General features: G+C 66.5%; 1 protein-coding gene across 1 annotated transcript; it reads left to right on the forward strand.

The window, feature by feature from the left end:
• The first annotated feature begins 249 nt into the window (after positions 1–249).
• LOC125345271 (protein disulfide isomerase Creld2-like) lies at positions 250–9,351 on the forward strand. Its single transcript, XM_048337490.1, has 10 exons — positions 250–455; positions 574–656; positions 1,170–1,280; positions 2,162–2,253; positions 3,124–3,300; positions 4,817–4,912; positions 6,289–6,372; positions 7,321–7,416; positions 8,514–8,657; positions 9,098–9,351. The coding sequence occupies exons 1-10, from the start codon at positions 330–332 to the stop codon at positions 9,145–9,147; spliced, it is 1,059 nt and encodes a 352-aa protein (XP_048193447.1). The 5' UTR covers positions 250–329; the 3' UTR covers positions 9,148–9,351.
• Positions 9,352–22,967: the final 13,616 nt, after the last annotated feature.

Below are 22,967 nucleotides of genomic sequence, written 5' to 3' on the forward strand. Positions count from 1 at the left end.
TGCCTGCGAGGGGGCGGGGCGTGGCGACGCGGGGGGCGGGGCGTGGCGACGCGGGGCGGGGCGGGGCGCGAGGGGCTCCTAAGCCCGCCCCCTTCTCGCGGGACGCTGACCCGGGGCCTTCCCATTGGCCGCCTCTCGTGGCGAGCCGGAATTGGGCCACCTCAAGCCGGGACGGAAGCTTCCAGCCAATAGCGGCGCGCCGGCCCCGGCGGGGCGGGGCCTCGGCGGGACTCTCTAGTAGCCGGGGAACGGCCGGCGTGCTGGCCCGGGGGGCGGAGGCCGAACGGTCCGCCGCGCTTCGCCGGGAGTCGCCCTCCCGCCCGCTCGCCATGCTCCCGCCGCCCCGGGCCTCGCTCGGGCTGCTGCTGCTGCTGCTGCTGTCGCCCGCCACCGGCACTACCCGGAAGCCGACCCCCTGCCAGCGGTGCCGGGACCTGGTGGACAAGTTCCTGCTGGTGGGCGGCCGCCGGGGCCGGGCCGGGGCGGGGGCCGGGGCCGGGGGTGGCGGGGCCGCGGCCGCCCCGAGGGGCCTCGCGGCGCCGCGGGGGCCCGACGCTGCCACCTCCTCCGCAGGGCATGGCCCACACGGCCAAAAAGAACTTCGGCGGCGGCAACACGGCCTGGGAGGAGAAGACGCTGTCCAAGTACGAGTTCAGGTGAGCGCCGGGGCGCCGGGGGCCGGCCCTGCCCCGGGCAGCCCAGCGTCGCCGCGGGGTCAGCGCCCCGAGGGGCGGCGGCCGGTGAAGACCCCAGCCCTCCCGCCCCAGGTGGGGAACGGGCCCCTTTCCCCCTGCGGGGGGCACCTGGCTGCCCTCGCCCCCGGTCCCCCCGCCCTGGCTGCCCCGCCCTGGCCGGCTGACGGCTGTGTCTTCAGTAAGCGGACGGTGTTCCCCACCGGTGCCCGACTCCCCTAGCTACTCAGGAGGCTTAGCTCTGAGGGGCGGGACGGTTCATGAGACTCTCGTCTCCAGTGAACCACGGAAAACGAAAAAGCTGGAAGCGGCGCTGCGGCTCAAGTGGTAGAGCACTAACCTTGAGCACTAAAGCTTGGGACAGTGCCCAGGTCCTGAGTTCAAGCCAGCGAGAGGGGAGGAGAGGCGAGAGAGGACTGAGCAGACTGAGCCTTGGGGTGCTGCCCTCCGTCTGGAGGTGCTGATGATGTGTTTCAGTGAGGTCCGGCTCCTAGAGATCCTGGAGGGCCTTTGTGAGAGCAGTGACTTCGAGTGTAACCAGATGCTGGAGCAGCATGAGGAGCAGCTGGAGGACTGGTGGCTACGTCTGTGAGTCCACTTGCACTCCCCTATCTTCACACGCAGTCCCTTCACACTAGAGAATCTCGGAAGCAGTGGCAGCTGTGCCTCCCTGCCCAGTCACACACAGGCGCGTGCACACACGCGCACACACGCACACACACACACCTCTGTCTTTTATTACCAGGGCACAATTTCCCAGACACTGGCCTTCTGAGCACATTCAGTGCCCCTGCCCAGTGTTGCTGCCTGAGTTTTAGTTCACAAGGCCAACCTCGCTTTGGAGATATTCATGGAAAATCCCAAGGGTCAACGACTCATCCGTTTTATTATAGTGTATCACTCTGTTCTATTTGGTTGTTAATGCTCATCTCATTTGTAAGCTACACTTCCTCATAGGTGTGCTTTTGTACACTCATGGCATTTGTGGGGTCTGGTACTGGTGGCCCCAGGCATCAATCACAGTCCTGGAACAACTGTACCCAGCAGATGGGGGTGGGGGAGTGGCTACATTGTATTCCATTGCGTTTTTGTTCTTTGGAGCTGGGGATTGGACTCAGGTGTCTTGACAAGTGCTCTACCGCTGAGCCATCAGTTTTGTTTTAAAGAAATTAATCACTTGACGCTGGCACCAGTGGCCCATGTCTGTAGTCTTAGCTACTCGGAAGGCTGAGACCTGGAGGATGAAGATTCAAAGCTAATGTGGGCAGAGAAGTCCATGAGTCTCTGTCTCCAATTACCCAGCAGAATGTCCGATTAGAGCCTCAGCTGAGCAAGAACTCCAAGCAAGAGTCCAAGGCCCTGATTTAAGCCCTGGTTCCAGCAGGCACTGGCGCACATACACACATGCACACACACGTGTGCACATGTACACACCACTTAAGAGTGAGTGAGTGTTTCCAAATCCTTAGGAAGAAGGCACACCCTGACCTCTTTGAGTGGTTCTGCGTGGGGACGCTGAAGGTGTGCTGCACTCAGGGAACCTATGGGCCAGACTGTCGAGGTACGTCCTTTGTGGGAAGCACGCCCAGCTCTGTGCTGTTCCCTTCCTCCTCTGATTCCCTCATGTTTAAAGATGCACAGGGAACCTGGGCTGTAGTGGCTCCTGCCCTCCTCCCTAGGACAGCAACGGCCACGCTCTCCTCTGGGGCCTCCAGGTACCTCCCAGGCTTGGGGGATGCTCACGCAGGCTGTAGACCCCTTGAGTCCCGAGACCCGCCCACGTGGCTCTCCTTAGCGACTGTCAACTCGGTAGCCCATCCACGTAGCAAAGACACGCCGAGCGGCAAAGGCCTGTCTTGCAGGGTCGGGGGGTGGTGTGCTAGGTTGTCTCTTCTGGGCCTTTCTTTGGGAGCCCATTTTCCTTTGGGCTACAGAAGCCAGGTGTGCAGGTGGCTGGACTGAGTGGCTGGCCTTTGTCTCGCCTTTTTTTTTTTTTTTTTAATTTTGTGCCAGTCCTGAGGCTGGACGTAGGGCCTGAGCACGGTCCCTGAGCTTTTTGTGCTCAAGGCCAGCACTCTTCCCTTGAGCCGCAGCTCTACTTGTGGCTTTTTGTTGGTTAATTGGCGATGGGAGTCTTGTGGACTTTCCTGCCCGGGCTGGCTCTGGACCGTGACCCTCAGATCTCAGCCTCCTGGGTGGCTAGGGTTGTGGGCGGGAGCCCGGCCCCGCGCGCTCACCCAGTGGCCCGCCTGCCTGGGAAGCCGCCTCCCCGTCACACCCCGCCGTGGAGGCGGGGGGTGGGGGGGGGGGGGGGGGGGGGGAGGGGGCACAGCCGCCTGCTCCTGTGCGGGCAGTCCAGGGCCCGTCCCAGGGGATCTCGCCACGGCCCTCCTGCCTGTGTGGGGCTGAGTGTGGGTGTGTGTCCCCCCAGCCTGCCAGGGTGGGGCCCAGAGGCCCTGCGGCGGGAACGGCCACTGCAAGGGCGACGGCACCAGAGAGGGGGACGGGTCCTGCCAGTGCCACATGGGCTACCGGGGCCCGCTGTGCCTGGACTGCGTGGACGGCTACTTCAGCCTGCTGAAGAACGAGACCCACAGCGTCTGCAGAGGTAGGCCCCGGGGCCTAACACCAGGTGTGGAGGGGGGCCTCAGGAGACCGGGAGATGGGGCCCCACGCGGCGCCTAAAGGGGAGCTGCCCGGCCCTTCCCCAGGCCCTCCAGGGAGCACCTGGGGTTAGCTGTGTGGGGAACAGGCCTGTCTGTCTCCTGGGATTTGTGCCCTGTGGGGAGGGCGGGGGCGGGGGAGGGATCAGCCCCTTGAGCTCTGGGATGGCTTTCCTGCTCCTGGCTAGTGCTGTCTACCACTTGAGCCACACGTCCTAGTTTGCCAGCTTTATCTTTCAGCTGCGTCTGTGTAAGCAGCCATACTTTGTACATGTGGTCCTGGGGCTTGAACTCGGGACCTCAGGCTTGCTCACCTGCCTCTAGCACAGTCCTCACTTGGTTGGACCTACTTCCTGGGGCTGGGCCATGCCCTTTGGTTACTTAGCACCTTCTGGCCAAAAGGTCGCTCCTGTGGCTGGTGCACAGGTTCCCAGGCACCCGCTAGGTGCTCAGAGTTCAGGGTGTGAGGAGCAAAGCCAGGACCGGGCGCCGCGCCCGAGAGCTAGAAGGCCCCCTAGAGGCCATGGGGGAGACCGTGCCGCCCAGCTCCCGCCCCAAAGCCAGCTGCTCACCCCCACGTTGCCGATGCCCAGTGCCCAGCCGCATCCCACCCGGCCCGGCCCCCAAGTGAGGTCAGGTCTGCCCGTGGCCCCGTGGCCGTGTCCGCCTCCTGGGGCCGCACAGCCCGCGTGAGCCTGCAGGATGGCGTCCCCAGCCAGGGGACGGCGAGTCGCTCCTTGCAAGGTCACTGACTTGCGGGAAGTGGGGTCACACACAGTGAAGGCTGCTCTGCAGCGGTGGCCGGCGGCCGGGTCTCTCACTGACCCCACAGGTGTTGTGCAGCTTGGGATGGGTGGTGGCAAGATGGCCTCCCAGTACGGAGTGGGTGCCACGGTTTGCTGCTGTCCCTTCCCACTGGTGCGAACGCCCGGAGCCAGTGGTAGCGCGCGTGGGCATCGTGGCCCACGGGGCGCTGTCCCCGAGGCCCGAGTATGCTGGAATCAGCATTCTCCTTCGGCACGAGGGTTGGAGCTCCGGGCCTTGCGTGTATTAGGCAAGTGTTTCAGCTCTTAAGCTCTGATTCCAGTCCAGGCGCTGATCTTGGATTTTCTGCTAGGAATTTTTTATTTGGTATGTTTTGGGGTTTTTTGGTTCTGTTTTTGCCAGTCCTGGGCCTTGGACTCAGGGCCTGAGCACTGTCCCTGGCTTCTTCCCGCTCAAGGCTAGCACTCTGCCACTTGAGCCACAGCGCCGCTTCTGGCCGTTTTCTGTATGTGTGGTGCTGGGGAATCGAACCCAGGGCTCCATGTGTGCGAGGCGAGCACTGTACACTAAGCCACGTTCCCAGGCCTCTGCTAGGGGTTTTTGTTGTCCTTGTTTACTATTTTCCCATGAGCTTGAGCCCCTCATTCCTAAAGTGAGTAAAGTGAGGCCTTGCTAAGCCAGTGCCTCTGCCTGCAGCCTGCAACGAGTCCTGCAAGACCTGCTCAGGCCCGACCAGCCGAGACTGTCACGAGTGCGAAGTGGGCTGGCGGCGCGTGGAAGGGGCCTGCACGGGTGAGGACGCTGGGGGGAGGGGCTCCCTGCAGGGGTGAGGACGCTGCGGGGAGGGGCTCCCTGCAGGGGTGAGGACGCTGGGGGTGGGGGAGGAGGGGCTCCTGCAGGGGTGAGGACGCTGCAGGTGGGGGAGGAGGGGCTCCTGCAGGGGTGAGGACGCTGCGGGTGGGGGAGGAGGGGCTCCTGCAGGGGTGAGGACACTGGGGGGAGGGGCTCCCTGCAGGGGTGAGGACGCTGTGGGGGGGGTTCCCTGCACGGGTGAGGACGCTGGGGGGAGGGGCTCCTGCAGGGGTGAGGACGCTGCAGGGGTGAGGGCGCTGCGGGGGGGAGGGGCTCCACTCAGGAGTGAGGACGCTGCAGGAGGGGGGCTCCCCGCAGGAGTGAGGACGCTGCAGGAGGGGGGGCTCCCCGCAGGGGTGAGGACGCTGCAGGAGGGGGGCTCCCCGCAGGGGTGAGGACGCTGCAGGAGGCGGGCTCCCCACAGGGGTGAGGACACTGCAGGAGGGGGGGGCTCCCTGCAGGGGTGAGGACGCTGTGGGGGGGCGGAGCTCCCTGCAGGGGTGAGGACACTGTGGGGGGGCGGAGCTCCCTGCAGGGGTGAGGACGCTGCGGGCGGGGGAGGAGGGGCTCCATTGCTGTCCTCTCCGCCTGTGCCCAGCGGTTGTCGGCTCCGGGCAGGACGAGGCCCGGCCTCAGTGGCCCCTCCGCAGCTGGCCTTGTGGTGCTCGGGCTGCCGTCCAGTGCTGAGCAAACAACCCACCACCTCTGGCCTGTCGGGAGGCCTCAGGCGTGACCCCAGTCCTGCCTGTCCTGGTGCCCAGGGAGACCGAGGCGCTGCTCCCGCGTCTGAGAGCCGGCGGGCGGGTGGCTGCCCGTGAACTTCAGCAGTTCTGAAGGCGCCAACACCCACACTCTGAGCCACCTGGGGCTGGCTCCGTGCCGGGAGACGCCCCCCGTCCCCACCCCCGCCCCCCGTCCTGCAGCCCACCGGGGCCTGCCCCGCAGGGCAAGAGTCCTGGCCCCGCGCTGGCCCTGTTTTGCTGGGCTGCCGCTGCTCCTCCTGCCCTGCCCTGTCTGCGTCTGCGGGGAGGTGTGGCTGCGCCCGCAGAGGGGCCGGCACCGGCCCAGCCTGGCCGCCTGCAGCCCAGGTGCCCCGGGCCTGAGCTGGTGCTGGTTTGGGTTTCAACCGCAGCAGCTCTGGGCCTAGGCAAATGAAGGGCGCGGCCCAGCGCTGGTTTCCCAGTTGGGACAGGGCGATGGGCCTCGATGCGGCACAAGCCCGTGGGCAGCACAGAGGGCCGTGGGGACGGGTCCTCCCGTGGCGTCCTCCCGCCTGTCTGAGGCGCTCCTCCCTGGCAGCCGCTGTTCTCTTCCAGATGTGGACGAGTGCGCGGCAGAGGCGGCTCCCTGCAGCAGCACGCAGTACTGCGAGAACGTCAGCGGCTCCTACACCTGCGAAGGTGCGGGCCCTGCCTGCCGCCCGCGGGGTCGCGGCCTTCCTTAAACTCCCGTGCCTTCCACCCGCCTTAATGCGTAACGCGGCCGGGCGCCGGCCCGCACCCCTGCCATCCCCGCTGCCCAGGAGGCTGAGATCTGAGGCTCGCGGTTCACAGCCGGCCCCGGCGGGGAAGTCTGTGAGATTCGTACCCACAGTTAACCACCCCAAAGCTGGACGTGGAGCGGTGGCCCAAGTGGTAGAGCAAAAGGGAGCTCAGGACAGTGCCCCGGCCCTGAGTTTGAGCCCTAGGTCTCGCACACGCACACACACACAAGAATACGGCAACTGAAGTAATAGACGTCAGCTGCAGAAAAGCTGAGTTGTCTGCCTTTTCTCTGGGTCACAGTAGTGGCTCTGGAGCACGGCATTGGGTCACGCTTTGTTCGCAGTCCTCTGTGGTTGGGCATCAGGATCCGCTGTCTTTTCACCCTCACACACTGTCCTCACAGCTAAAGCTCTCGCCTGCTTCCCTGGGCGGCAGTCCTTCTGGGTCCTGTCCCGCAGTGGGGGGACGGGGGGGCGTCCGTGCTGCCCCGCAGTGGGGGGGCTGGGGGGGGCGTCCGTGCTGCCCCGCAGTGGGGGGGCCGGGGGGGCGTCCGTGCTGCCCCGCAGTGGGGGGGCTGGGGGGAGGACGTCCGTGCTGCCCCGCAGTGGGGGGGGGCCGGGGGGGCGTCCGTGCTGCCCCGCAGTGGGGGGGGCCGGGGGGCGTCTGTGCTGCCCCGCAGTGCCCTTGCTGTGAGAACGCTCCGGTGTCCACACGGTGCGGGGGGGCGCGGCTCCGCGGGACGGGCCGGGGCTGGCGCACACGGGGAAGTCAGCGCGTCTGCGGCAGGACACCGGTTAGGAAGCGTGGTACCGACCCCGCTCGCTGCTGCGGAAGGCGGTCTGACAGCTCTCCCTCTCCTTCTAGAATGTGACGCCACCTGTGTGGGGTGCACAGGAAAAGGCCCAGCCAAGTGTAAGGAGTGTGTCACAGGCTACACCAAGGAGAGCGGACAGTGCACGGGTGAGTGCGTGCGGGGGGGGAGGGGGGGCGCCCAGGGCCCCTCGGGAGACGGGGGAGACCGGGCGAGGGGGGGCCGCCCAGCCTGCCGCCCTCCGGGAGGACGAGGGGTCTGTGCAGCTCGGATGGCCCCGTGCGGCCGGGGGACGCAGGGGCACCGCGCCGCCTGCCCGCGTCGGCTCTCCTCTCGGCAGCGGGCCCCGGGGCTCCGGAGCGCACGCAGGCTGCCCCGCGCCCCTCGAGGAGCCACGGGCGAACGGGCCTCGGGGCGCCCCACGAGGGGCCACGGGCGAACGGGCCTCGGGGCGGCCCACGAGGGGCCACGGGCGAACGGGCCTCGGGGCGCCCCACGAGGAGCCACAGGCGAACGGGCCTCGGGGCGCCCCACGAGGAGCCACGGGCGAATGGGCCTCGGGGCGCCCCACGAGGAGCCACGGGCGAACGGGCCTCGGGGCGCCCCTCGAGGAGCCACGGGCGAACGGGCCTCGGGGCGCCGCACGAGGAGCCAGGGGCGAACGGGCCTCGGGGCGCCCCACGAGGGGTCAGGGGCGAACGGGCCTCGGGGCGGCCCACGAGGGGTCAGGGGCGAACGGGCCTCGGGGCGGCCCACGAGGGGTCAGGGGCGAACGGGCCTCGGGGCGCCCCACGAGGAGCCACGGGCAAACGGGCCTCGGGGCGCCGCACGAGGGGTCAGGGGCGAACGGGCCTCGGGGCGCCCCACGAGGAGCCACGGGCAAACGGGCCTCGGGGCGCCCCACGAGGAGCCACGGGCAAACGGGCCTCGGGGCGCCCCACGAGGAGCCACGGGCAAACGGGCCTCGGGGCGCCCCACGAGGAGCCACGGGCAAACGGGCCTCGGGGCGGCCCGCATGAGGAGCCACGGGCGAACGGGCCTCGGGGCGCCCCATGAGGGGCCAGGGGCGAACGGGCCTCGGGGCGCCCCACGAGGGGCCACGGGCGAACGGGCCTCGGGGCGCCCCATGAGGGGCCAGGGGCGAACGGGCCTTGGGGCGCCCCATGAGGGGTCAGGGGCGAACGGGCCTCGGGGCGCCGCACGCCCGCTGCCTGAAGCGGCTCATGGACGTGGACGTGTATTTCAGATATAGACGAGTGCGCGCTCGCAGAGAAAGCGTGTAAGAGGAAGAGTGAGAACTGCTACAACACCCCGGGGAGCTTCGTGTGCGTGTGTCCCGAAGGGTTTGAAGACACCAAAGACGCGTGTGTGCCGGCGGCGGCGGCGGGCGGTGAGTGCGGTCCCGGGGGGCGGCGGCGGGCGGCATGGCCACCGGATTAGGAAATGCTGGGGGAGGTGGGCGGGGAAAGGCCCGGGCCCCTCGGTGGTGCTCCCCAGAGGAGGGCGCGGCCCCAGCCAGGCCGCCCTGCCCCGCCCTCCCCTCCCGAGCCGCCGGACCTTGCCCCTCCTCCCCGCAGAGACCCCACTTCCCACCAAGGCCGTGCTCACCCCGTCAGCCTCGCAGAGGTTCTGGGCTGCGGTGCGAGGGGCCGGGGCGGTGCCCGGAGGGGTCACGGCACGAGGCTTTCAAAGCTCCCGCGAGGACCCGGGTGCTGGTGGCTAACCAGGCGCGGGCAGAGGAAGCCCGGGCCGGCAGGACCCGAGCGCCCGCCCTCCCCCCTCCCCCCCGGCTGCAGCACCGCCCCTCATGACCTGTGTGTCTCCTGACAGACGCCCCCGAGGAATCCCCCACCCAGCCGCCCCCACGCGAGGACCTGTGACCTGCGCCCGGGCTCGGGCCCCACGCCCTCTCAATGGTTCAGGTTCCTGTGGGGAACGGTGCCCTGGCCGCCGTGGAGAGGCTGTGGCTCTGCACGGCGGACGCCACCGGCCCTGGGAAAGCTGCCTGTCCCGGCTGTTGTTAAACAGATTCGTCTATTTTGCTACTGTTTATAATAAAATGGACCGTTGAAGGTAGCGAGGAACAGGTGCGTGGATCCGCCTCATTGACAAGCCACGGGCTTTTCACACCGTTTGTGTTGCCACCGTGCGTGTGGGCGCTGGGACACGGACAGGACCCGAGTGTGCGGGGACACGAGCCGGCAGGCCTGAGGTTATTCCGCCCTGCGCGGGGCTGCGGGCAGAGGCCTGAGGCCTCGTCCTGCCGGTGGCGGCCCCGCCGCAGGCCCTAGGTGGCGATGGAGTCGCTGGCTTCCAGGACCAAGGACCCTCGCAGGGAAGGCCAGGCCCGCAGTGGGGCCGAGGGGAGAGGAGCCGGGACGCACGCGTGCCGTCTGCGGCATTGGCCCCGGCCCCTTCCCTTTCCCTCTTCCTCTCGTCATCAGGTGACCCTCCCTCTCCCATGCGCCCCCACCACAACCCGAAGCAGCTGTGGGCAGGGACCCAGAACCGCCAAAAGAAGCCTTTCCTCTTGCCAGTGTTTCAGTAACAGCCGACTGGCAGGCACTCCGCGTGTGGCCCACTGTGACAGTGTCGACTGACTGACAGGCAGGCACTCCGCGTGTGGCCCACTGTGACAGTGTCAACTGACTGACAGGCAGGCACTCCGCGTGTGGCCCACTGTGACAGTGTCAACTGACTGACAGGCAGGCACTCCGCGTGTGGCCCACTGTGACAGTGTCAACTGACTGACAGGCAGGCACTCCACGTGTGACCCACTGTGACAGTGTCAACTGACTGACAGGCAGGCACTCCGCGTGTGGCCCACTGTGACAGTGTCAACTGACTGACAGGCAGGCACTCCGCGTGTGGCCCACTGTGACAGTGTCAACTGACTGACAGGCAGGCACTCCGCGTGTGGCCCACTGTGACAGTGTCAACTGACAGGCAGGCACTCCACGTGTGGCCCACTGTGACAGTGTCAACTCACAGGCAGGCACTCCGCGTGTGGCCCACTGTGACAGTGTCAACTGACTGACAGGCAGGCACTCCGCGTGTGGCCCACTGTGACAGTGTCAACTGACTGACAGGCAGGCACTCCGCGTGTGGCCCACTGTGACAGTGTCAACTGACTGACAGGCAGGCACTCCGCGTGTGGCCCACTGTGACAGTGTCGACTGACTGACAGGCAGGCACTCCGCGTGTGGCCCCACTGTGACAGTGTCGACTGACTGACAGGCAGGCACTCCGCGTGTGGCCCACTGTGACAGTGTCAACTGACTGACAGGCACTCCGCGTGTGGCCCACTGTGACAGTGTCAACTGACAGGCAGGCACTCCGCGTGTGGCCCACTGTGACAGTGTTGACTGACAGGCAGGCACTCCGCGTGTGGCCCACTGCGACAGTGTCAACTGACTGACAGGCAGGCACTCCGCGTGTGGCCCACTGTGACAGTGTCAACTGACTGACAGGCAGGCACTCCGCGTGTGGCCCACTGTGACAGTGTCAACTGACTGACAGGCAGGCACTCCGCGTGTGACCCACTGTGACAGTGTCAACTGACAGGCAGGCACTCCGCGTGTGGCCCACTGCGACAGTGTCAACTGACTGACAGGCAGGCACTCCGCGTGTGGCCCACTGTGACAGTGTCAACTGACTGACAGGCAGGCACTCCGCGTGTGACCCACTGTGACAGTGTCGACTGACTGACAGGCAGGCACTCCGCGTGTGGCCCACTGTGACAGTGTCAACTCACAGGCAGGCACTCCGCGTGTGGCCCACGGTGACAGTGTCAACTGACTGACAGGCAGGCACTCCGCGTGTGGCCCACTGTGACATTGTTGACTGACAGGCAGGCACTCCACGTGTGGCCCACTGTGACAGTGTCAACTGACTGACAGGCAGGCACTCCGCGTGTGGCCCACTGTGACAGTGTCGACTGACTGACAGGCAGGCACTCCGCGTGTGGCCCACTGTGACAGTGTCAACTGACAGGCAGGCACTCCGCGTGTGGCCCACTGTGACAGTGTTGACTGACAGGCAGGCACTCCACGTGTGGCCCACTGTGACAGTGTCAACTGACAGGCAGGCACTCCGCGTGTGGCCCACTGTGACAGTGTTGACTGACAGGCAGGCACTCCACGTGTGGCCCACTGTGACAGTGTCTACTGACTGAGAGGCAGGCACTCCGCGTGTGGCCCACTGCGACAGTGTCAACTGACTGACAGGCAGGCACTCCGCGTGTGACCCCACTGTGACAGTGTCAACTGACTGACAGGCAGGCACTCCGCGTGTGGCCCACTGTGACAGTGTCAACTGACTGACAGGCAGGCACTCCGCGTGTGGCCCACTGTGACAGTGTCAACTGACTGACAGGCAGGCACTCCGCGTGTGACCCACTGTGACAGTGTCAACTCACAGGCAGGCACTCCGCGTGTGGCCCACTGTGACAGTGTCGACTGACTGACAGGCAGGCACTCCGCGTGTGGCCCACTGTGACAGTGTCAACTGACTGACAGGCAGGCACTCCGCGTGTGGCCCACTGTGACAGTGTCAACTGACTGACAGGCAGGCACTCCGCGTGTGACCCACTGTGACAGTGTCAACTGACAGGCAGGCACTCCGCGTGTGGCCCACTGCGACAGTGTCAACTGACTGACAGGCAGGCACTCCGCGTGTGGCCCACTGTGACAGTGTCGACTGACTGACAGGCAGGCACTCCGCGTGTGGCCCACTGTGACAGTGTCGACTGACTGACAGGCAGGCACTCCGCGTGTGGCCCACTGTGACAGTGTCGACTCTCAGGCAGGCACTCCGCGTGTGGCCCACTGCGACAGTGTCAACTGACTGACAGGCAGGCACTCCGCGTGTGGCCCACTGTGACAGTGTCAACTCACAGGCAGGCACTCCGCGTGTGACCCACTGTGACAGTGTCAACTCACAGGCAGGCACTCCGCGTGTGGCCCACTGTGACAGTGTCAACTGACTGACAGGCAGGCACTCCGCGTGTGGCCCACTGTGACAGTGTCAACTGACTGACAGGCAGGCACTCCGCGTGTGACCCACTGTGACAGTGTCGACTGACTGACAGGCAGGCACTCCGCGTGTGGCCCACTGTGACAGTGTTGACTCTGACAGGCAGGCACTCCGCGTGTGGCCCACTGTGACAGTGTCAACTCACAGGCAGGCACTCCGCGTGTGGCCCACTGTGACAGTGTCAACTCACAGGCAGGCACTCCGCGTGTGGCCCACTGTGACAGTGTCAACTGACTGACAGGCAGGCACTCCGCGTGTGGCCCACTGTGACAGTGTTGACTGACAGGCAGGCACTCGGCGTGTGGCCCACTGTGACAGTGTCAACTGACTGACAGGCAGGCACTCCGCGTGTGGCCCACTGTGACAGTGTTGACTCTGACAGCAGGCACTCCGCGTGTGACCCACTGTGACAGTGTCAACTGACTGACAGGCAGGCACTCCACGTGTGGCCCACTGTGACAGTGTCAACTGACTGACAGGCAGGCACTCCGCGTGTGGCCCACTGTGACAGTGTCAACTGACAGGCAGGCACTCCGCGTGTGGCCCACTGTGACAGTGTCAACTGACTGACATGCAGGCACTCCGCGTGTGGCCCACTGTGACAGTGTTGACTCTGACAGGCAGGCACTCCGCGTGTGGCCCACTGTGACAGTGTCAACTGACTGACAGGCAGGCACTCCGCGTGTGGCCCACTGTGACAGTGTCGACTGACTGACAGGCAGGCACTCCGCGTGTGGCCCACTGTGACAGTGTCAACTGACAGGCAGGCACTCCGCGTGTGGCCCACTGTGACAGTGTTGACTGACAGGCAGGCACTCCACGTGTGGCCCACTGTGACAGTGTCAACTGACAGGCAGGCACTCCGCGTGGTGGCCCACTGTGACAGTGTTGACTGACAGGCAGGCACTCCACGTGTGGCCCACTGTGACAGTGTCTACTGACTGAGAGGCAGGCACTCCGCGTGTGGCCCACTGCGACAGTGTCAACTGACTGACAGGCAGGCACTCCGCGTGTGACCCACTGTGACAGTGTCAACTGACTGACAGGCAGGCACTCCGCGTGTGGCCCACTGTGACAGTGTCAACTGACAGACAGGCAGGCACTCCGCGTGTGGCCCACTGTGACAGTGTCAACTGACTGACAGGCAGGCACTCCGCGTGTGACCCACTGTGACAGTGTCAACTCACAGGCAGGCACTCCGCGTGTGGCCCACTGTGACAGTGTCAACTGACTGACAGGCAGGCACTCCGCGTGTGGCCCACTGTGACAGTGTCAACTGACTGACAGGCAGGCACTCCGCGTGTGGCCCACTGTGACAGTGTTGACTCTCAGGCAGGCACTCCGCGTGTGGTCCACTGTGACAGTGTCAACTGACTGACAGGCAGGCACTCCGCGTGTGGCCCACTGTGACAGTGTCGACTGACTGACAGGCAGGCACTTCCGCGTGTGGCCCACTGTGACAGTGTCAACTGACAGGCAGGCACTCCGCGTGTGGCCCTCTGTGACAGTGTCAACTGACTGACAGGCAGGCACTCCGCGTGTGACCCACTGTGACAGTGTCAACTGACTGACAGGCAGGCACTCCGCGTGTGGCCCACTGTGACAGTGTCAACTGACTGACAGGCAGGCACTCCGCGTGTGGCCCACTGTGACAGTGTCAACTGACTGACAGGCAGGCACTCCGCGTGTGGCCCACTGTGACAGTGTCGACTGACTGACAGGCACTCCGCGTGTGGCCCACTGTGACAGTGTCAACTCACAGGCAGGCACTCCGCGTGTGGCCCACTGCGACAGTGTCAACTGACTGACAGGCAGGCACTCCGCGTGTGGCCCACTGTGACAGTGTCAACTGACTGACAGGCAGGCACTCCGCGTGTGGCCCACTGCGACAGTGTCAACTGACTGACAGGCAGGCACTCCGCGTGTGACCCACTGTGACAGTGTCGACTGACTGACAGGCAGGCACTCCGCGTGTGGCCCACTGTGACAGTGTCAACTGACTGACAGGCAGGCACTCCGCGTGTGGCCCACTGCGACAGTGTCAACTGACTGACAGGCAGGCACTCCGCGTGTGACCCACTGTGACAGTGTCGACTGACTGACAGGCAGGCACTCCGCGTGTGGCCCACTGTGACAGTGTCGACTGACTGACAGGCAGGCACTCCGCGTGTGGCCCACTGTGACAGTGTTGACTGACAGGCAGGCACTCCGCGTGTGGCCCACTGTGACAGTGTCAACTGACTGACAGGCAGGCACTCCGCGTGTGGCCCACTGTGACAGTGTCAACTGACAGGCAGGCACTCCGCGTGTGGCCCACTGTGACAGTGTCGACTGACTGACAGGCAGGCACTCCGCGTGTGGCCCACTGTGACAGTGTCTACTGACTGACAGGCAGGCACTCCGCGTGTGACCCACTGCGACAGTGTCAACTGACTGACAGGCAGGCACTCCGCGTGTGACCCACTGTGACAGTGTCAACTGACTGACAGGCAGGCACTCCGCGTGTGGCCCACTGTGACAGTGTCAACTGACTGACAGGCAGGCACTCCGCGTGTGGCCCACTGTGACAGTGTCAACTGACTGACAGGCAGGCACTCCGCGTGTGACCCACTGTGACAGTGTCAACTCACAGGCAGGCACTCCGCGTGTGGCCCACTGTGACAGTGTCAACTGACTGACAGGCAGGCACTCCGCGTGTGGCCCACTGTGACAGTGTCAACTGACTGACAGGCAGGCACTCCGCGTGTGGCCCACTGTGACAGTGTTGACTCTCAGGCAGGCACTCCGCGTGTGGCCCACTGTGACAGTGTCGACTCTCAGGCAGGCACTCCGCGTGTGGTCCACTGTGACAGTGTCAACTGACTGACAGGCAGGCACTCCGCGTGTGGCCCACTGTGACAGTGTCGACTGACTGACAGGCAGGCACTCCGCGTGTGGCCCACTGTGACAGTGTCAACTGACAGGCAGGCACTCCGCGTGTGGCCCACTGTGACAGTGTTGACTGACAGGCAGGCACTCCGCGTGTGGCCCACTGTGACAGTGTCTACTGACTGACAGGCAGGCACTCCGCGTGTGGCCCACTGTGACAGTGTCGACTGACTGACAGGCACTCCGCGTGTGGCCCACTGTGACAGTGTCAACTCACAGGCAGGCACTCCGCGTGTGGCCCACTGCGACAGTGTCAACTGACTGACAGGCAGGCACTCCGCGTGTGGCCCACTGTGACAGTGTCAACTGACTGACAGGCAGGCACTCCGCGTGTGGCCCACTGCGACAGTGTCAACTGACTGACAGGCAGGCACTCCGCGTGTGGCCCACTGTGACAGTGTCGACTGACTGACAGGCAGGCACTCCGCGTGTGGCCCACTGTGACAGTGTTGACTGACAGGCAGGCACTCCGCGTGTGGCCCACTGTGACAGTGTCGACTGACTGACAGGCAGGCACTCCGCGTGTGGCCCACTGTGACAGTGTCGACTGACTGACAGGCAGGCACTCCGCGTGTGGCCCACTGTGACAGTGTCAACTGACTGACAGGCAGGCACTCCGCGTGTGGCCCACTGTGACAGTGTCAACTGACAGGCAGGCACTCCGCGTGTGGCCCACTGTGACAGTGTCGACTGACTGACAGGCAGGCACTCCGCGTGTGGCCCACTGTGACAGTGTCAACTGACTGACAGGCAGGCACTCCGCGTGTGGCCCACTGTGACAGTGTCGACTGACTGACAGGCACTCCGCATGTGGTCCACTGTGACAGTGTCAACTCACAGGCAGGCACTCCGCGTGTGGCCCACTGTGACAGTGTCGACTGACTGACAGGCAGGCACTCCGCGTGTGGCCCACTGTGACAGTGTCAACTCACAGGCAGGCACTCGGCGTGTGGCCCACTGTGACAGTGTCAACTGACTGACAGGCAGGCACTCCGCGTGTGGCCCACTGTGACAGTGTCAACTCACAGGCAGGCACTCCGCGTGTGGCCCACTGTGACAGTGTTGACTGACAGGCAGGCACTCCGCGTGTGGCCCACTGTGACAGTGTCAACTCACAGGCAGGCACTCGCGTGTGGCCCACTGTGACAGTGTCGACTCTCAGGCAGGCACTCCGCGTGTGGCCCACTGTGACAGTGTCAACTGACTGACAGGCAGGCACTCCGCGTGTGGCCCACTGTGACAGTGTCAACTGACTGACAGGCAGGCACTCCGCGTGTGACCCACTGTGACAGTGTCAACTGACTGACAGGCAGGCACTCCGCGTGTGGCCCACTGTGACAGTGTCAACTGACTGACAGGCAGGCACTCCGTGTGTGACCCACTGTTACAGTGTCAACTGACTGACAGGCAGGCACTCTGCGTGTGGCCCACTGTGACAGTGTTGACTGACTGACAGGCAGGCACTCCGCGTGTGGCCCACTGTGACAGTGTCAATTGACTGACAGGCAGGCACTCCGCGTGTGGCCCACTGTGACAGTGTTGACTCTGACAGCTGACAGGGCGTCACCAGGACCCCGTTCTAGCCCCTCCCTGGCTCCCCACTCCTGTTCTGCCCCATAGGGTGAGCTGACCATGACTCCTGCTTGTCCTTCAGGGCTCTGCCTACTGGGAATGAATACTGGGTCCCTCGTGATTCCTGGGGCCCACTTGGCCACCCTCACCCCAATCTCCTGCCATGCCACCCACCCCATTACCTCAGTACCCCCCGCCCCTGCACCAGGTCTGGGAAGGGAGTGACCTGCACTGGGGTGTGGCCTGCAGTTCTAGCCCCAGCCCTCGAGTGGCTCTGCGCTGCCCCATGGCCAGCACCCCGGCACGCGAGGGCTCCCCAGGGACGTGGTGCCCGTGCCGCCACCTTGGCCCCCAGGGGAGGGCGGACCCCCGGGGGCACAGCAGACAGCCGGAGGGCCTGAGGGGGTGGCATTGCAGCCTCTCGAGCTCGAGGCTTGGGAGGTGTGCCCCAGGCCGGCGCCCAGGAAAGGCCCAGCCACGCAGCGGCCCCTCTCCTCCGTGCGGAGACCCAGCGGGGCCTGGGAGGGCCGTGGCTGAGGGTCCAGGGCACCACACGCTGGGCAGGGCTGATGGACAGGCACAGCGGGCGCGCAGGGGCTGCTCCCGGTGGGGCGGGGCTGGGCCAGGGCCTCCGAGCTGCAGGAACGCGGGCCATGGGCCGGAGGTGGGGTCAGCCAGAGGGGGGTCCTGTGCCTCTCTGGTCCCTTGGAGCTGCGCCAGCCTGCCTAGCTCCCCCGAACTGCCCCTCCCCAGGATGACGTCACTGCCCCTCCCCCTCCTCTCCTCCAGGATGTCACTGCCCCTCCCTCCAGGATGATGTCACTCCCCCTCCCTCCTCCAGGATGATGTCACTGCCCCCTCCCCCTCCCTCTCCTCCAGGACGACATCGCGGCCCCCCTGCCCTCCTCCAGGATGATGTCACTGCCCCCTGCCCCTCCCTCTCCTCCAGGACGACATCGCGGCCCCCCTGCCCTCCTCCAGGATGATGTCACTGCCCCTGCCCCTCCCTCTCCTCCAGGACGACGTCGCGGCCCCCCCGCCCTCCTCCCTCTCCTCCAGGACAACATCGCGGCCCCCCTGCCCTCCTCCCTCTCCTCCAGGACGACATCGCGGCCCCCTGCCCTCCTCCCTCTCCTCCAGGATGATGTCACTGCCCCCCTCCTCCAGGATGACATCACTGCCCCTCCCCCTCCCTCTCTTCCAGGATGACATCACGGCCCCCTGCCCTCCTCCCTCTCCTCCAGGACGACATTGCGGCCCCCTCCCCCTCCCTCTCCTCCAGGACGACATCGCGGCCACCCTGCCCTCCTCCCTCTCCTCCAGGATGACATCACTGCCCCCCTGCCCTCCTCCCTCTCCTCCAGGACGACATCGCGGCCCCCCCCCCGCCCTCCTCCCTCTCCTCCAGGACGACATCGCGGCCCCCCTGCCCTCCTCCCTCTCCTCCAGGACGACCAGCGAGCTCTCGCCAGGGCCTGGCCGCTGCGCTCTGTCGCCAGCAGGGGGCGCTGCGGGCCGCTGGGATGCCCCTGCCCTAGGGGAGCCGGACCTGGGTCAGAGGAACTGGGAGCTTCACTGACTGGCGCCTCTGCCCTCAGCGGGCCCCGCCCTCCCTGGCCACCGCCCCCCCTCCCTCCTCCCCCCCCCCCCGGGAGGGAGGCTGCTGGGAGAGCCAGGCCGGCCTTGAGGGGCGCTCACCCCCGAGCCGGGCCTGGTCTGCAGCCTGCAGCGTGGACAGGTGCTGGGGCTCAGCAGGGCTCCCTTCTGCCAGGCACAGCCCCCTCCCGCGCTCAGCCGGGGGCAGAGAGCTGGCCTGGGTCCCCCCCACATTCAGGGGTGGGAGACACGTCTGGCTGGTGAGGGGTCCCCACCTGGAGAGGGTGGGGCCGCTCAGCGCTGCCCTGTGCACAGGACAGGACAGCGGCCCGAGAGACCCGGGGCTCCGCACAGAGGCCCCGGGCACCTGACCTCGGCCAGCGTCCTCGGCCCGAGCAGCAAGGGGCGCACGGTGCCCTTCCACGAGACAGCGCGGGGGTGGGGCTCGCGGCGGTGCCGGCCCCTCCTCCCTGCCGCTGTCTGGGTTACTGAGAGGATGAGCGTGGCCACAGCTGGACAGGACCCCGCTGGGCACGGGCCCTGAGCGGGAAGTGCAGGACCGGGCCATCCAGAGCCAGGGACCCTGCCACGTCTATGGTTCCGGCTGTGGTGTCCACTGTCCTCCCCGTCCCCCCACCAACCTGCCTTCTGTCGTGGTCAGATCAGTGGGATGACCGGCGGTACCTGAGACCACCAGCCTGGTATCCCGGGGCCCTCAGGTGTGTCCCCGCTGCCCTGGGGCCCAGCCCCGCGGGCTTGCTGTCCCCCGGAAGGCCCTGCCCGGACTCCTCCTCATGAGACCCACGGGCAGAGTCCACCGCCGGGGCTGCGGGTGACCTCAGGGGCGCCGGCTCTCATTCCTGGGTGGAACCCGGCCGTCTGTCACCTGACCCTCCAGCAGGGAGCCACCGCGTCCCCTGCAGACGCTGGTGTCCGCCCGAGCCGTGCCCAGGGTCCTCTTCCCAGCCCCCAATCGGTCCCCGGATGCTGGGGCCGGGCGTGGCCTGAGACGGGGCTTCCCTACAGGTGGGGGTTCTGGGTCTGAGGTCAGGCTCAGGTCTGGAAACCAGGCAAGGGGCCACATGTCTGTCCTGGTGACTGCTCTGGCCTCTCCATGCTTCCTTGACTTCCCTGCGTGGCTATGCATCTGCCCCTAGGAACTCTGAGCTCTGCAAACCTTCTCCCAGCCCGTGCGCGCAGCCAAGCAGCCTGGCGCTCATCACGCAACGCCCCTCAGCCAGGAGCCGCACCGCACTCCATCCACGTCTGTCTCCACCACCGTCCCGGAGCCGCCTCGGTGACACTCCTCCTACGATGGCTACGACCTTTGGCCACTGCCTTGGTCTCTCCAACAGCCCTCCTCAGGGCACTGGTCCGTGGTGTGTCCTCCATGCTACATCCTTCCTGACACGCCCGCCGTGGTGCGATCCCGTGCTGCATCCTCAGTGATGCGTCTGTGGCGTGTCCTCCATGACGCATTCCCCGTGGTGGGCCCTCCGTGGTGTGCCCTCCATGTTGTGTCCTCCGTGGCACATTCTCCATGGTGTGTCCTCCGTGGTGTGTCCTCTGTGGTGCATTCTCCATGGTGTGCCCTCCATGGTCTGTCCTCTGTGGCGTGTTCTCAGTGGTGTGTCCTCCATGACGCGTTCTCCATGGCCTGTCCTCCGTGGCGTGTTCTCCGTGGTGTGCCCTCAGTGGTGTTTCCTCCATGACGCGTTCTCCATGGTCTGTCCTCCGTGGTCTGTCCTCCGTGGCGTGTTCTCCGTGGTCTGTCCTCCGTGGTGTGCCCTCCATGTTGTGTCCTCCGTGGCACGTTCTCCATGGTGTGTCCTCCGTGGTGTGTCCTCTGTGGTACATTCTCCATGGTGTGCCCTCTGTGGTCTGTCCTCCGTGGCGTGTTCTCTGTGGTGTGCCCTCCGTGGTGTGTCCTCCGTGGCACGTTCTCCATGGTGTGCCCTCCATGGTCTGTCCTCTGTGGCGTGTTCTCAGTGGTGTGTCCTCCATGACGCGTTCTCCATGGCCTGTCCTCCGTGGCGTGTTCTCCGTGGTGTGCCCTCAGTGGTGTTTCCTCCATGACGCGTTCTCCATGGTCTGTCCTCCGTGGTCTGTCCTCCGTGGCGTGTTCTCCGTGGTCTGTCCTCCGTGGTGTGCCCTCCGTGGTGTGTCCTCCGTGGCATGTTCTCCATGGTGTGCCCTCTGGTCTGTCCCCCGTGGTGTGTCCTCCGTGGCATGTTCTCCATGGTGTGCCCTCTGTGGTCTGTCCTCTGTGGCGTGTTCTCCGTCGTGTGCCCTCAGTGGTGTGTCCTCCATGACGCGTTCTCCATGGTCTGTCCTCCGTGGTCTGTCCTCCGTGGCGTGTTCTCCGTGGTCTGTCCTCCGTGGCGCATTCTCCGTGGTGTGTCCTCCGTGGTGCATTCTCCGTGGTGTTCCCTCCGTGGCCTGTCCTTGATGATGTGCTCTTCAGGGCAGAGCTGGAGCTTTGGGCAGCCTTCTGGAGAAGAGAAATCCTTGCTCCCCGACCTGTCTGTCCCCCATTCTCTTCTCCGCATCTTTTCCAGGGCTCCCTGAGCTGCTCCTGCCTGCCCTTCCCTGCGCGTAGTGTGACGCTGCGGGTTCCCCTCCCGGGGCCGGTGCTGCCGGTTTGCCGCGGGTCCCCTCCCGAGGCCGGTGCTGCCGGTTTGCCGCGGGTTCTCTTTCCCGAGGCCGGTGCTGCCGGTTTGCCGCGGGTTCTCTTTCCCGAGGCCGGTGCTGCCGGTTTGCCGCGGGTTCTCTTTCCCGAGGCCGGTGCTGCCGGTTTGCTGCGGGTCCCCTTCCCGAGGCCGGTGCTGCCGTGGGTTCCCCTCCCGAGGCCGGTGCTGCCGGTTTGCCGCGGGTTCTCTTTCCCGAGGCCGGTGCTGCCGTGGGTTCCCCTTCCCGAGGCCGGTGCTGCCGTGGGTTCCCCTTCCCGAGGCCGGTGCTGCCGTGGGTTCCCCTTCCCGAGGCCGGTGCTGCCGTGGGTTCCCCTCCCGAGGCCGGTGCTGCCGGTTTGCCGCGGGTCCCCTCCCGAGGCCGGTGCTGCCGGTTTGCCGCGGGTCCCCTCCCGAGGCCGGTGCTGCCGGTTTGCCACGGTTTCCCCTTCCCGAGGCCGGTGCTGCCGGTTTGCCGCGGGTCCCCTCCCGAGGCCGGTGCTGCCGGTTTGTCCACAGGCTCTGGAGCTGTTGGGAGGTGCTGGGCCTTCGAGGCGGAGCCCGGCAGGTCTGGCCTGCAGCTCTCAGGAGGCAGAGGCGGGACGATGTGAGTCCCTGGCCTGCCTGGGCTGCACTGTGAGCCCTGCCATCACCCAGGGCAGCCCCGTGGGAAGCTCCAGGTCCTAAGCCCAGAGAGCGCGGCCCCTCCTTGCCCCCACCAGCCACCTCCGGGGTCAGCTGCCAGGCCAGCGGCCCAGCCCCCCCCCCCCCGCCTGCTCTGGGCCAGCTCCTGGGGGGTCCCGCGGGAGGGCCTCAAGCTCCGAGCCCTCCGTGCGTCTCCGGTGGGAAGGGAAGGTGGCCCTCTTCCACAGGGGCCGTGTCCGCAGGGGCTGCCGTGAGGCCCAACCCGGGCAGTCCCGGCCCTGCTCTCCTGCCAGACGCCCAGCACTGGCCCGCAGCCCTTCCCTGATCCCAGGGTGCCGGGGACACCCTCCCCCCAGGGACACCCTCCCCCCAGGGACACCCTCCCCCCCGGGACACCCTCCCCCCAGGGACACCCTCCCCCCGAGGGACACCCTCCCCCCCAGGGACACCCTCCTCCCCCCCAGGGCCACCCTCCCCCCCAGGGACACCCTCCCCCCCTAGGGACACCCTCCCCCCAGGGACACCCTCCCCCCCAGGGACACCCTCCCCCAGGGCAACCCTCCCCAGGGACACCTCCCCCCCGGGACACCCTCCCCCAGGGACACCCTCCTCCCCCAGGGACACCGTCCTCCCCCAGGGACACCCTCCCCCCAGGGACACCCTCCCCCCAGGGACACCCTCCTCCCCCAGGGACACCCTCCTCCCCCCAGGGACACCCTCCTCCCCCAGGGACACCCTCCCCCCCGGGACACCCTCCTCCCAGGGACACCCTCCTCCCCCAGGGATACCCTCCTCCCCCAGGGACACCCTCCCCCCCAGGGACACCCTCCTCCCCCAGGGACACCCTCCTCCCCCCCAGGGACACCCTCCTCCCCCAGGGACACCCTCCTCCCCCAGGGACACCCTCCCCCCAGGGACACCCTCCCCCCCAGGGGCACCCTCCTCCCCCAGGGACACCCTCCCCCCAGGGACACCCTCCTCCTCTCCCCAAGGGCCACCCTCCCCCCCAGGGACACCCTTCCCCCCTAGGGACATCCTCCCCCCAGGGCCACCCTCCCCTTAGGGACACCCTCCCCCCCAGGGACACCCTCCCCCCCTAGGGACATCCTCACCCCAGGGACACCCTCCCCCCCAGGGACACCCTCCCCCCCTAGGGACATCCTCCCCCCAGGGCCACCCTCCCCCCCAGGGACACCCTCCTCCCCCAGGGACACCCTCCCCCCCAGGGGCACCCTCCTCCCCCCCAGGGACACCCTCCC

Source organism: Perognathus longimembris, unplaced genomic scaffold, assembly GCF_023159225.1.
Source record: "Perognathus longimembris pacificus isolate PPM17 unplaced genomic scaffold, ASM2315922v1 HiC_scaffold_5457, whole genome shotgun sequence".
Classification (NCBI taxonomy): domain Eukaryota; kingdom Metazoa; phylum Chordata; class Mammalia; order Rodentia; family Heteromyidae; genus Perognathus; species Perognathus longimembris.